We start from the raw sequence: 14954 nt of genomic DNA, 5'->3' as shown, positions 1-14954 counted from the left end.
TAGTATAGGTAACCTGTATGAAGGGGTTTTTTGTGCACAGACTTCCCATAGTTAATGCTAGAAGAAGTATCAGCAGAACAGGAGAGGCAAAAGACCTTGGGGTTTCAATAAACACAAATATAAATATTATGAACATTTTCATTTTGGAGCCATACTGTAGCTAGTGAAGCCAGAGTTGCAGTCTGTCATGTTCTGCATTAGAAACAGTAGGAGAAGCTGTGCTGGCAGAAGGCCTCCAAACCCACATCATTCAATTGGGGGGGGGGTGTCTTATTATTTCTTTTAGGAGATGCATGAATTCTTCCCACATTATGGCTCAGACTGCTAGCTGGGGTATGGGAGATGAGGGCACAGCCACATACCACAACCACTTTGTGTTAAGAAGCACTCTTCCACAGTATGATTGCAAAGAGCAGTGCAACAGGATTTCAGCTTCCCTCTCTGCGGGCGAGTAAGGCAGGAAAGGGTTCCTTGAACCCCACACACCATACTGGCAGATGCAGTCTGATGTGGCTGTTAATGTTTTCTGGTTATTCCTTTTTCTTTAGTTGTAACTATTCATCATCCAAAAGAGCCTAATCAAAGATAACAGGCAGTATTTCCTAGGAGCAAAATACAGTTCTCACTCATGGGATAATCATTAAGTCTCGCTAAATTGCAAGTCCAGTTTCTGAACAGTCTCACAGAGATTGCACCACTGAAAAATACTTAACTTACCATACTATTTTCTCATCATATATGAACTAGAAGAAAAAAGAAAATGAACAAATAAGTCAACCAGTTCTCCAATCCAATTTTAAGAAGTCAGCCACGCAGCCGGCAAAACATGCCCATAGGGCCTGATGGTATTTTGTCATCTGCAGCCTGGCACTACTGGAGCTTTCTCTTCCCCGCTCTTCCCATCCTCACCTCCTGCCAGGGCCAGATCTAGAAGGGGCACAGTACCTCAGGCGCACCCCCACTTTTACTCTTGCTCCATTCAACAGCTGCTGAGGGAGACTGGCTACCCAGCCCAATATCACACTGGACTACAGGAAGAGGAGGTAGCTGGTAAAAGGGGAAACCGAGGGAGGGGCAGGTGGAGAGATTTAAAGGGGATATGGCAGTGATTCTCAACCTGTAGAGAGACAGGAGACACGAGGGGGGAGGGAGACCCCCCTCCTAGCCCTCAGCCTGTACCTGAGGGAGCAAGTGCAGCCTCTAGTGTCACAGTTGCTCGTCCGGGGACTTGCAGGCTGGGGTCCAGAGCCACCTGACCCCATGCCCCCCACCCAGTCCTCTGGAGCAGGCTAAAAAAGAGGGGAAGGAAGTAGGCTGAAAAGCAGTTTCATGTATGCACATCCAGTCACCTGCCCACAGCACAGCGCACTGCTTAGAGCAGGCAGCACAGGAGCTGCTGGAGGCTGGAAGAAGGTATGTGACCCACTTGCTCCTCCCCAGGTACCCCTGGCTGCCAACTGCCCTGAGCAGCACGCACTGCTTCATGCAGGCTTTTCAGCCCAGCTTGTCCCCCTGCTTCTCACATGTTCCCACCACAGTGGGGTCAGGTGGCTCAGGACCCTTAAGTGAGAGTCCCCAGAGGAACAGCTGTGGCAGTAGAGGTTGTGCTTGCTCCCCCAGGCACAGGCTGAGGACTGGGAAGAGATTCCCCTCATTCTCCCCTCTCCCTGAGCTCCATTTGTGCTCTGTTGTCCCTTGCTGCCCCACTGAGCCTGTTGGTGCCCCTCATGTGCTATGTGTGTGCAGTCCAGCACCTTGCCCTGCTGACTGGGTGTCTCTGGGCTGGAGTTCAGAGGAAGAAACTCCAAGCCCCTCAGGTGGAGTTTAGGGGGAGATTGTCTTGGGGGGAAATAAGGCCAGATATTGGCCCATGGGTTCCCAGTCCTGAATACTGGCCTGGACCCATGTCCAGATGTCACACTGGGAGCAAAAGTGCACATGGCCAGATAGAGCAGGAGGGAGCAGTTTGAAGGGGTGACTGCTATACTTATATACATTTTATATTATATTACATATGACTGCTATACTTATATACATTGTATATAATATTATAATATTAGTAATGCATTTAGTTAATTAATATCATGTTACTTAATAATGTAACATTTATACTATGCAAACGATATATTTATTTTTTAAATGGGGTGCCAATAAATTCTGAATTTTTCCAGAGGGGTCTGAAAAGGTTGAGAACCACTGGGATAGGGTAACAGTGGGGAAACCTGGAGGTTCCCAGGATTCAGCTCCTGGTGGGGAAGTCCCATCTCCTCTCCCCCCGTCCTTCCCCTCCAGGTGGGAAGTGCAGCTGGTGCCATAGAAAGCAAACTGTGGGTATCAAAGCCAGAGGTAATCGGGTAGGCAGTGTAGAGACCTAAGTTGGGCTCCAGGGGTCCAGGAAGGGTGCTGCACCTGAGGAAATATCCAACCCTGTCCCCCTTTCCCTCTATGTGGCCAGTGCCCCTGTTGCAATAATGGAGCAAACTGCCCTCTCTGAAGCCAGAGAATGGGTCAACCAACACAGAGTCCTGAGTCATGATCTTCAGTGTGACTTCCACCTGCATAGGCAGCTGGACTCCGCACCCCAATTCCCTGCAGCTGCACAAAGAACAGCAGCAGTGAAAGCCTCACTTCCATTTAAGGACAGCACTTTAAGGTGTCCCAAAGTCATGTCTGTCTGCAGCCCTCTTGCAACGTTTGTTATAGTCCCATACCTTATGGATCTTACTCAGTCATTTCACTATCTCTGTCAGAGGCTGCTATTAATATTATTCAGCTAAATAGGGTAAACGTATGTATGAGAGAGAGACATGCACGTGCGCTCAGTATATCTGACTGACAGAGAGTAAGAGCACGTACTTTGGAAATGGCTGGCATTCTGATAACAGTATGGACCGTCTCCAATTTCCAAGAACCAAAGCCATGGAGTTTCTCCATAAGCTACTCTAGAATTGAAGTTTTCAAAAAATGCTGCCCCTTTAGCTGGTTGCTCTGAGTGTGCAGGACAAACTCATGTGCAGGAGCAAACAGTCATTCTTCATCCCCAACATGGAGATGCAGATTAGAAATCCATCCACCAAGAAAAATTGCTTGGATTAGGGTGGAATGCTGCCTACAGACAGCAGAAGTGCAGTCTGCAAGGTGTATCAATGGACTGTCTTGTAAAACTCTACAGGTTATGCCAGCCTTCTGCCTGGGGCTCTATGAGGTTTTTTATTTGTGCCAGACTGGAAAACCCTTACTCACCGTGATAACTCCTCACTTCTGCCCCACTCCTGGGACAGCTTACATATATAACCACTTACCAATGTAAAGACAAGGCTCACAGTCTGGCCCTCTGTAATTAAACATATTCATGATTAAAAGGGTCACTCACAGCAATAAGTATGATCACAGACAGCGTGTAGTAGACAGAATCCCTGAACACAGCCCACCAGGTGAGAAGAACCACCTGAAAAACAAGCACAAAGTTAGGCCACAAAATAATTGCTATGCCAATATTTTAAAGGTAAAGTAAGTGTTTGATTTTCAGTTATATTCATATGAGTAGTCCTTCTGAAGTCAACTGCAATATTTGTTCAGCTAAAATTACATACTTAAATGTTAGCAAGATTGGACCTTAACATGCATCTATAATTACCACCATTGCTAAAAATCCTATAAAGCTCATCACTAATTAAACCTATTTATTACTATTTTTTTTTTAATTTGTCATGGTTTCAGTTGTAAAGTATAACTTGATGCTGTTCTGCTAATCAGTGATTCTCACTTAATTTTGTTTTAAATCAGATATATCCAGAAATAAACTCCCCTCCCCGATATTCAGAAACCAATTCTTGAAAAGACTTTTACTTCAGAGCACAAACTGATCAGTAGAGAGGTTAGGAAGGAAATATCCTCCCAGATGCACACTGGAATTGGCAATAGAACATGGGACTGGAACATGGGAAGTAACTGCCTTTCTCTGGGTGTCAGTTATCAGCGATTTGGGGAAGCTAAGGCTGCAGCTGGACCTCTGGCAACTTTAGCCATTTCCAAATGCAAAGTAAACTACTCACCTGTCCTGCGAATATCCCACAGACACCAATAATGCAGAGGATGTTGAAAACTGCAGAACCGACAATTGTCCCAATTCCTACATCACCATGAGTGATAAATACACCTGTAGAAAAAGCACTTGAATGAATTATTAAATCCTACTCTATAGTTATAGGTTATGACTATTTATTTGAAACAGTGAAGAATAAATTATTAATTGAAGTATAATCAAAACAAGACTCTTAATGAATGGATACATTTCAATTGAACCTTCTGCAGTTTCAAGGTAGGTAACAGTTCCATGCTTAGCTTGAACAATTTCATATATTCTTTTTTCACTGGAAGCAGAGAACTGCTTCCTCTTGTCAGCTACTTCAAGAGGAAATGCTGTCTTTCACAGTTCTTCTGGTAGTGGTGAGTAATACTTCATTAGAACAGATGGAAAAACATATCGTGTCACATGAAAACTGTGAAATACAGCTGATTCCAAATGTTATAAGAAAACACAAGAACTTTCCATCCAGCCTATTAACGCCAAGATCTTTTTCTTCAGTACTGCTGCCTAGCCAGTTATTCCCATTTTCCTGTATTTGATTCAAATGTTCAAGGGTCACACTTTACAGTTGTCTCTATTGAAATCCGTCATGTTGATTTAAAACCATTTTTCCAATTTAACAAAATCACTTTAAATTCTAATCCTGTCCTCCAAAGTGCTTTCAACCCCTTTGAGCCTAGTAGCCTTGGCAAGTTTTCTGCATGTAACCTCTATTCCATTAACCAAACTTTTAGGGAAAGTATTGAATAGCACCGAGTAAAAGACAGAACCCCGTAAGGCCCCTTTCTTTAAACACCCTCCCAGTTTTATAGTGATGACTTCAAGAGTATTTTTCTCTTCATCTAGATCATTTCATTTAGAAGATGACTTCATCTAGCTCATATATTTTCCATGTTTGTTTATAAGAATGTCATGTAGAATAGTGTCAAAAACCTCACTGAGGTCAAGCTAAATTACACCTACATTTTCCCCCATATCCCCTTTGTCAGTTAGAGGGCATACAGTTGCTTTCTACAGTTAGGCAGGTTATAGGTTTTAGCTTTGCTTCAGATGTAAGAGTGTACCTGGTCTTTTGGCCCAGGGACTTAACAGAGGTAGAACATGTTACATCACTCTTGTGTGCTGGTGGATACAGAAAATGACATACCTTAACTATGATACATAAGGCTTGGGCTTGGACAGACCTTTGACAAGGCCAATCAAGGAAGGAAATTAGAGTTGTTTAACACAATTTGTTCTTGACAAATCCATACGAGCTGTTTTTCTTCACCTTATCCCGTCGGTACTTATAAATTAATATGCCATTAATTTCTCCTAGAGTATTTTTGGGGAAAAAATTTAGCTTGACTGATCTGTAATTTTTTGGGTCCTCCTCCCCGCTCACCTTTTAAAGTTAAGTACTATGTTTGCCCTCCTTCCTGCTTCTAGGACCTCCACAAATTCTCAAAGATAATTGCTAATGGCTTAGAGATTACATCAGCAAACAGCCTTTGAAGGCGGTTAGTCCCTTAAGCACCTCATATGGATTTCCTCAGGCCCTGATGAATTGAACACATTTATATTAACTACATATTCTTTAACCTGTTTATTTGCTTTTCTGACAAGTAGCTCTGTCCTTGCTAAAATGATCTGTTTAACAACTAACATTTTTTGTGAAGACTGAAGTGAAGAAAGTATGCATGCTGAGGTACTCTGCATCACCTGTTACTTGGTCTGCTTTCCTGTTAAGTTATAGATGTATACTTTCCTGTACTTTCCTCTTACTTCTAATGCAGGAGTGTCAAAATCATTTGGCCCTGCTGGCCTGATAAGGGTCACTGGTTCAGTCTATAGGCCAGACTGGGACAAACCTCCTGTGCAGTGCCTGCAGTGCTTAGTTCAACCTGCACACATCAGGCACTAGTCCTGGGGTCACTGGGCACGTGGCATGTGGGGCTGGCACAGCGTGTGCTATGTCTGCAGTGCACAGGCTGGATCTGGCACTGTACAGGTATCACAGGGGTCAGTCCAGGATGCTGCATGCAGTCTGTGTCCCAGTCCCTCTGTGCTGCATGCAGCACTGGACCCAGCCCCCTATGGTGACTTAGTGTGCCACATGCATGGAAACTGGCCAGCTGCATGTGCTGCATGGAGCTGGACTGCACTGCACTGGCACAGTCCAGTCTGGACCAGCATGCAGGACTAGACCAGTAGAGCACTGTGTACAGCATGCTCCCCAGACTGTTTGCTTGTGCCATGTGTAGGGCACAAGGTCAGAGATGGTGCAGGGGTTCAGTCCAGTGATCTGGCCCATGGGCCATATGTTTGACACCCCTGTTCTAATACATTTACAAAATCTTTTCTTCTTTCCTTTTTTTGGCCTGTTCTAGTTATAACTAATTTTGCCTCCTAGACTCTGATTTTATCCCTTATGCTATTTCTATATACTCATTCTTAGTCATATACTCTTGTTTCTACTTTTGGAATGATTTCTTTTGATTTTGAGGTCCTTAAAGAGTACCGGAAGGACCTATAATAGTTTTAACTATGCTTCCTACATTTCTCTGAACCAGGATCATTTGTCATTGCATTTAACTATCCCAAAAAGATGCTGCAAGGACTAGAAAGTGTAAGGAGCCTGACATCATGAAAATGAGTTCATGCAACTGCTTAAAATAGTGCAAAAAACCAAAGAAACCACTATTCTTAGATCAGACACCATAGGATAGACAGATATTATGGCTTATATTGGCCTTATTTATGCACCAGTATATTGTCCTTGCAGTAGACCAAACTACTGTCTTTGAAGTCCATGCAGCTACACAGCTGTAACTGGAAGGGAAATTTGTCCATGGTAGATAATGTACAGCATTAAAATCTTCACTTTCATTGCCCATCTACATTGAGAGGAATCAGCTATAACTTCTTAAACCCTGAACAAGGGTACAGTGAAACCACTACCCTTGCTGGAGGGCAGATTTTGAGTACTGGAATGCACAATGTAAAACCAGTAGAATATAAATACATAATCATAGGAAAGTAAGGCTGGAAGGGACTTCACAAGCTCATGTAGTCCAGCCTCCTCCTCAAAGCAGGATCACCCCTGACTAAACCATCCCAGCCAATTGTCTGTCCAAGCTGCTCTTGAAAATTTTCCATATGAAACCTATTATCACTTGCTGTAAACATAGTGATGAACTGTGTCACTTATTAAGTCCCACTACATAATCTGTTCCCAACCTTTTAGTGGCCAGTGAAAGACAAAGACATATTAGACATACTAGTTATAGGTTCTTACCTATAACAGAAGCAAACAATTCTGGGGTTGAGCTTCCTGCAGCCATGAAAGTGGCTCCAGCAACATCTTCACTCAAATGTAGTTTCTGGAACAAAAGTGTTTATTAATTCAGTCTTATTAATCATTTTTATACATCATAGTTTTATAGTTAAAGAGGCAGAATCTTCTTGCTTTTTGGTCACATAACTAACTCTTAGAAAATGAGCTGCTGCTATGTTGTAACTAAAACCAACATATAATTGTAACAAACATGCTTTGGGCAAATAAAGAGGTCATCCCATAACCCAGTGGGGCATCAGTTGAAGAATATTACCAATATTACTAATGGAATATTTCCATTTACCAAGATGTGGATTCTAGAATTTGGCAGACTGAAGCAAGATGTCATGTTTGGAACTCTAAAACAACAGCTCAGGAAACCGTGATGCCAATGTTACTGTGCAGTAGCTCGTTGCTGCACAGTAATGTCATTGCAAATAACCTTACTAAACGACTGCAGTAACAACTGTGCAGTTGGGAGCACATTTAGACATACCCACTAAGCTTCTAAAATTTGTCAATAAAATAGTGAGCGGAAAATATAACTTATGTGGATTGGTCCTGTAAAAAGTAGAATTCTAGAATTTGGCAGACTGAAGCAAGATGTCATGTTTGGAACTCTAAAACAACAGCTCAGGAAACCGTGATGTTATTGTTACTGTGCAATAGAGTTGGAAATGACCTATGCGCCACTAGGACTTTGCAGTAATGGCAGTTACTGTGCAGTTATTTAGTACTTGCTAAAACAACACTTTTGCCAGAAGAGTAAACTGCTAACAAGAATTCAGAGTGGTTGGCAAAGCAAGTATTAAATGATAGGGGTGTGCAAAACAGACCCTATTCGATTTGGATTCGGGCCAAATCGGGGACAGTGATTTGATTCATTGATTTGGATCACTGTCCTGGATTTGATTTGGCTGAATCCAAATCTGAAGATTTGATGCTGATTCAGAGAATCAGCGAGTCGGCCATAGACACAGCTTTAAATGTTTTCTCTCCATACCTCGAGGTACCAGGCATGGCTTGTGAATGCTGTGATGCTGGGGCAGATAGAGAGCTCCACAAGAGCACAGGCCCCACGCCCCCCCGCATGCTCAGTGGCAAACCCAGAAGTGGACCGGAAGTACTTCCAGGTCTTCCAGGGAGTGCACCAGGGCCTCCCCCCCCCCCACACCCTCTTGGCTTGGAGATCGGCCACAGGGGTACCCTGGGTGCCCCCCAAGACCAAGGAGACACCAATCGCCAAGCCAACGGGGTGTGGGGGGCCTCCCAGCGTGCTCTCCAGCATGCCCAGAAGTGGATCAGAAGTGCTTCTGGTCCACTTCTGGGTCTGCTGTTGAGTGCGCTGGCGAGCCCCCCCACACTTCTGTGGGACACTCCATGAACCCCAGCAGTGCAGCATTCACGAACCGCCTGGTACCTAGACGTATGTAGAAAAAACATTTAAAGCTGTGTCTATGTCTGAATTGCCGAATCTTTCCAAATAATTCGGAGCGTTCCGATTACATTTGGAGTCCTCTGATTTGATTTAGATTCAGAGATTCAGCCACTGAATTGGGCTGAATCTCCACCGAATCAAATCAGGGACTGAAGCTTCGCACAACCTTACTAAACGACTGCAGTAACAACTGTGCAGTTGGGAGCACATTTAGACATACCCAGTAAGCTTCTAAAATTTGTCAATAAAATAGTGAGAGGAAAATATAACTTATGTGGATTGGTCCTGTAAAAAGTAAACACAGTTTTGGTTTCACTTTCTAGAGTGAGAATCATGTGTGAAATCAGGTCACTTTCAGAGAGAGGACTGTGTCCTGTCGACAGATTTATTTTCATTATACTGTTTCCTGAGTGCTAATTTAAAAGTAGTTGCCTTACAACTTTCAAACCATTTCCTCAGATGGTACGAACACAGACTGCTTCATGGGTGGGCAATGTCTGTTTAGAACAGCTGAAGATATTTCTCATGAACAATTAAGATCTCATGGATCAAATTTTGTTTTTCTTTATGAGGGTTCCATAGCTTCACCATTTCATGCCATTTGCAAGGGTGGAAAAATAAGCAGTGGCAAAAGGATCAGTTCAGGAAGACAGAATGTCTCATGGGTATTTGGCTTCTTCCTGAGCTGGCAGTTTGTACTTCATGAAGAATGTCTAGAAAGCTAACCTCTGGGTCTAAGGTGATCAATCATTATCAATATGGGTGAGACAGTTAAAACATGAATGTGCCAACCACTCTAGATTCTTGCTAGCTGCTTACTCTTCTGGCAAAAGGGAGTAGATTTAAGGAAGAATCAAAAGCAATATTCATGGCATACTTTTTATACCGTATAGCAGAGATGGATCCAGGGGGATACACTTGTGCACTTGCACTCCACTTTGGTATCTTCTCCACCCAACATTTTAAACCAAGTGCCTGACAGCGGCAGCAGCATTTCTAGTCAGGCAGTAGAGAGGGAGTCAGTTGATTTGATGGCTCATTATACTCCACTGAATTCCTACTACACTTTTAATTCCACAGGTATTAAGGACCCTCTCTATTTGTAATGGTCTTAATGTTCCCCTAATTAAGCTATTTTTTCTTCTGCAATTCTGCTCTTAGCTGTCCTGATAATGTACCTCCCATTTCACAACCCTGGAGTCTGCTTTTAACTCTAGCTAAAAACGTTAACTCAGTGAAGCATCCAAGGCATTGTCAAGATGCTCAAGCAAGCTAGATTTTGTTTTATGAATCTGAAAATTCTAATGTCTACAGAAGTAGTGGAACAACATGTTTTAATTATTTTTTGCCTAGTGTGTTGTGTTTTTTATACATAATATATGATATAGCAGATTTATATTAGCTTTTGCTGCAATCTTAAACTGAATAATATAGCCATAGGCCACTAGCTTATCAGTAAAGCTTCTAGTTTGTGTTTAACCTGATAAAAGTATGCATTGTGTTATATGTGACAATGCATCTCACCACCTGCACCACCTTTTTCAAAACCCTAGATTCACCCATGCCGTATAGCAAGACCACACTGAGAACAGCACATCTGAAAACTGAAAAAAGATTGTTACTGAATACTTCACTAGTGTTATCTGCTTTAATCTATTCTTTCATCTATTATTCTGCTGATAACATCAGTAAGAGTTACCTCTGTTCAGCTGAAATTATGTCTAACTATCCAGAGGGGTGGAGGAAAAGATGCCTTATTAGCTAGGAGAGCTCGCCAGAAGTTTTCTGATATGAAATGTTGTCAAAGCAAAAAAAGAATAAAGAGATTTTTATATTACAATCAGCTCCACAGCTGGTTGGAAAGCTCTTGCCAAAATAAAAACTTAGATGAAAATTTAAATTTTTCCCTGTCCTGGAAACTCCATTAACTAATAAATACATTTCTAAAGTGCTGTGAGCAATTATAGTGCTACATTATGTTTTCTAATAATGACAATAATGCATTATTTTCTCTAATTAAAATGTCACAGATCTAGCTCATGTGGGCCCTGTACATAAAATAACTGACTTCATTAGACTTATGTCTATTTTTTTCCTTTCCAGTAATTTACCCCTGCAGATATTCTGCACTGACTTCTGAGGTATTACAACTGTCGTATTCCATACCAGGATGAAAATTTTAAACAAAAACAGAGGAGGGCTGTAGAACAGCTCATACTGTACATGGTCACACAGTACACACTTGGCATCCAGCATACCCAGACTGAAGCAGAGCAGGGACTCAAACTAGCTATCTCTAATCCTAGGGAAAGCCTTGACCATCAGGCTATTAGTTATTCTTTTGCTTTTTCCTTCCCTCTGCTTCTGGCCAGAAATCTACCTCATTCCCCCAAGACCTGAAACAACTAACCATCTAAAGCTTTGACAAAATGGTGTGAACTCAGAAACCACCCCCCCCAAAACAAAAACACACAACTCCCCAAAACTAGACAAAATAGGCACATTCCAATGCAAGTACATTCTGTTGAAAAATTCCCAATCAGATCTAATACTGAACACGTTCAAAAAGGGGCTCTCATGGTTAAAGTTCTACCTTACTGCTCTTCCATACTATCAGGTTCTTAAGGCCAGAAAGACTTCACAGTTACACCCCTTCTTTTAGCCGAATAGTCATGTCAGTAGCAAAACTCACATACATCCCACAATCAATGCAGATCTTTCCATCTTTTCTTTTTTTTAATGGGTGTTAGAACCAAAGCAGAGTAATAAATGCAATTAGGCTTATAGAATTCCTTAAACCAGTGGTTCTCAACCTTTTTTTTGTACCAGGATACATTTGTAAACATCAATGGCCAGTCCTGACCCAGTCCCCAGATCCCCAGTGTGTGGGGCAGGGAGTGGGTGTGTGGGTCACAGGGCACCCTGAGCAGCCCCTCACAGGCTGGAACTCCACCAGCCTGCATGGGAAAAGCTACCATTTCCCATGTTTTTCTCCTTTAAAGGAAAATCCATTTTTAAAGTGTGTTGATTTATTTTTAACGTTTGTTCACGACCCTTTCATATATGCCTGTGACCCACTTTTGAGTTGTGACCCACAGGTTGAGAAACACTGCCCTAAACCATCCCACCAACATGTGTCAGACCTTTGAGAGAAGCATTCAGTGGCCATACCCATTCAATCTTTTGCTTGCTTGTCTTGTCTTATCTTAACAATGCCAGTCAGTATGTGTTGTGATGTGGTCTCTAGCTACTCAGAAATGGACTGAGATGACCGAATTCTGAAGAAGTCCAAACAGCTATTGGATGATACATAATATCCATCTTAACCTACAAAATGAGTAAATTTTAGAAAAGAAACAAATTTCACATACCTCACAAATTTTTTCTAATGATGGAACAAAGAAGTCATCACATACTATAGCCAAAGCATAGAACATATAAAGTGCCTGTGAGAAAAGAAGAAAGAAAATATTTCTCATTCACTTCCTCTATGTAAAACAGGAATAAAAATAATTATATAATGTTTATTAAAAAATGTAGAAGCAAACAAAAAAGAATCCATTACTCTATTTTCTATCCACTATGAAAAAAATCCTGCTGATTATCATATGCTATAAAAGTAATATGTTCTCTTAATAGTATAGTTAACAATGGAATAATTGGAAAGTTACGGGACACTTAAGATACAGTAATTTGGTGGAATGGGATGCCACGGTAGAGCATAAACATATTATTATAAAAGACAATGCTTTGGAAAGAACAATGGTCATTATTTATGTTTTCAATTAATTACATAGGTATGTTATTAAGGCGAAGATAATGTCAGACTGTATGTTGGACAAAGTATAATCATATCCCTGAAATAAATGGTATGTGACCTTGGCAAAGATCTTAGGGACTTTAATTATGAATACATGTTGTTCTGACCATACTCTATGTGGCATGCCTTCACAGGATTTTCAATCCTGAAGTCTTCACTCAACCAAACTCTCATTTATTTTACTTTCCCAGAGCTGGGATTACAAGGCTGGGCTTCAAAGGCCATTAAAATAAGTCTCTTGTTCCAGGCAGTAAAATGTAAATCCCAGGATCATGTGTCTCAGATTTCACCTATATACTCTTGGGTTTTAAGGATCTTATTACTGCACAAATGTACAAGGGAACAGTCATACTCTCTTGTGCACATGACAACCAGAATGCCCAAACCTGTGCATACAGGGTACAATTCTTGTTGCAGTCAAATCAACAGTAAACATAAAACAGGGCCAGGATTTCTCTTCACATTAGGATCATAGGAAAATAGGCCTGGAAGGGACCTTACAAAGCCATCTAATCCAGCCCCTTGCCCAAGGCAGAATCATCCTGGATTAAACCATCCCTGTTTGTCCAATCTGTTCTTGAAAATTTCCAGGGATAGAGATTCCACATCTTTTCTAAGTAGCCTGTTCCAATGCTTGATTACTCTTATAGTCAAAAAGTTCTTCCTAATTTCCAACCTAAATTTCCTCTGCTGTATCTTGAGGTCATTGCTCCTAGTCCTGTCCCCTATGACCACAGAGAAATGCCCATCTCCACATCCTCTCTGTAATCACCCTCCAGGTATTTGAAGACTGTTATCAAATCCCTCCCTCAGTCTTCTCTTCTCCCTAAATTACCCTAACTCCTCCAGCTTTTCCTCATGAGTCATGCTTCCTAGGCTTCTAATCACTTTTGTTGCTCTCTTCTGGACTCTTTCCAATCTGTCCGCATCCTTCTTGAAGTGTGGAGCGCAAACTGGACATGGTACTCCAGGTGAGGCCTCACCAGTACTGAACGAAGCAGAAGAATCATTTCTCTTGATACAAATGACATTCCTGTTAATATAACCCAGTATGCTTCTGGCTTTTTTTGCAACAAGAGCACACCACTGGCTTATATTTAATTTATGGTCTACTGTAATGCCCAGGTTCTTCTCTGCAATAATGCAGCCTAGCCAAACATTCCCCAGCCTGAGCTGTGTATTATTAGGAAAATATAAAAACTGCCATTTTAGACTTGTACGCATATTTTGGAAGTGCTTCAATTGGCTTTTACTTGATGAACATTTGGCTGCAAATGCACTAGTACAAATCTGTTGATATTCAGATATTCATTAAAAATGGGCAGTTAGGCTGAGTAATTCCTCACAAAATTATAAAAGAAGACAATAAAATGAGCCATACTAGGGCAAAACTTACACTAAAAATATGAAGCAGTACTGCTCCGTGCTGTCGTTCCTTGTTTGTAAACAAATCTGTAGGAAACTCAGTAATTGCTGAAAGAGAAAATATGTATTTTTAATTTTAAGAAGATATATACATTTCTTATAAATGGAAGCCATCAAAATAAACATGGATCTATGGAAACATTTTACTGAAGAGGGTAGCCATTCAGCTTGGTACACTGTAGGCTGGCAAAGGCTCTTGCGTTCACTTGGAAAAGCAAAATGCAGGCTTTCAACTTGTTTACATTCTGTCACTCCAGTGGGTCAATCCAATATTCAGTGACTGTTTCCTCACTTTTACTACTTTACACTTTAATTATTCTTCCAAAGTGACCAGCAGAGAAGGAAAACTTTTCCCCAAGATAACTTTCTGAGCTTGAGCTATAACTCACCACTGAAAACTAATACAATAGCTATAGCCCTTCCTTGGCCAGCCCTGGGCCAGCTTGTCCTCATTATCCGGCTGCTTGGCTCAAGGAACAAATCAAGGTTTGCACTGAGATAATTCCTTATCCCTGAAAACTTTGGCTCCACAACCCTACAGCTGCAGCAGAGGCCTCTCTGCCAGCTCCAGGTAGTTTCCTCTTGGATTGTGAAAGAATTCTAGGTCCCCCCATTCATAGGAAGGGCTAGCCTGGAATACCACTTTCCCTGAAATCATGCTTTACCACAGGTAATCAGTAAGGGAGCAAAACAACAGAAGGATTGATTGTATGGGAAAAAATGGGACATGAAAAACTGATGATATAGTTTGAAGACAAGACAAAAAGATAAGTAAAAGTTTCTCACCCCCTTGTCTAGTTAAAATGTCGTCCTTCTAAGAGTTCTGCCAAGTATCTCTAGAGCAGTGGCTCACAACCTTTTTTGT

At 41.6% G+C, this 14954-nt stretch overlaps 1 protein-coding gene across 2 annotated transcripts in view; it reads right to left on the bottom strand.

Annotated features, from left to right (window-relative positions):
- The window catches only part of SLC24A4 (solute carrier family 24 member 4), a 53317-nt gene extending 39183 nt beyond the window's left edge, over positions 1-14134 (bottom strand). For both annotated transcript variants that reach the window (XM_019552433.1, XM_019552434.1), the window contains exons 1-6: positions 14061-14134; positions 12216-12290; positions 7368-7452; positions 4056-4159; positions 3374-3448; positions 718-743 (exon numbers count right to left, since the gene is read on the bottom strand). In XM_019552433.1, the coding sequence (XP_019407978.1) occupies positions 718-743; positions 3374-3448; positions 4056-4159; positions 7368-7452; positions 12216-12281 (356 nt within the window). In that variant the 5' untranslated portion in view covers positions 12282-12290; positions 14061-14134. The remainder of the gene's footprint in view (positions 1-717; positions 744-3373; positions 3449-4055; positions 4160-7367; positions 7453-12215; positions 12291-14060) is intronic.
- Between the last annotated feature and the right edge of the window lie 820 nt (positions 14135-14954).

Source organism: Crocodylus porosus, unplaced genomic scaffold (genome assembly GCF_001723895.1).
Source record: "Crocodylus porosus isolate Cpor-Errol unplaced genomic scaffold, CroPor_comp1, whole genome shotgun sequence".
Classification (NCBI taxonomy): domain Eukaryota; kingdom Metazoa; phylum Chordata; order Crocodylia; family Crocodylidae; genus Crocodylus; species Crocodylus porosus.
Note: the sequence above shows the minus strand (reverse complement) of the source record. Positions and strands in the feature narration are given on the sequence as shown.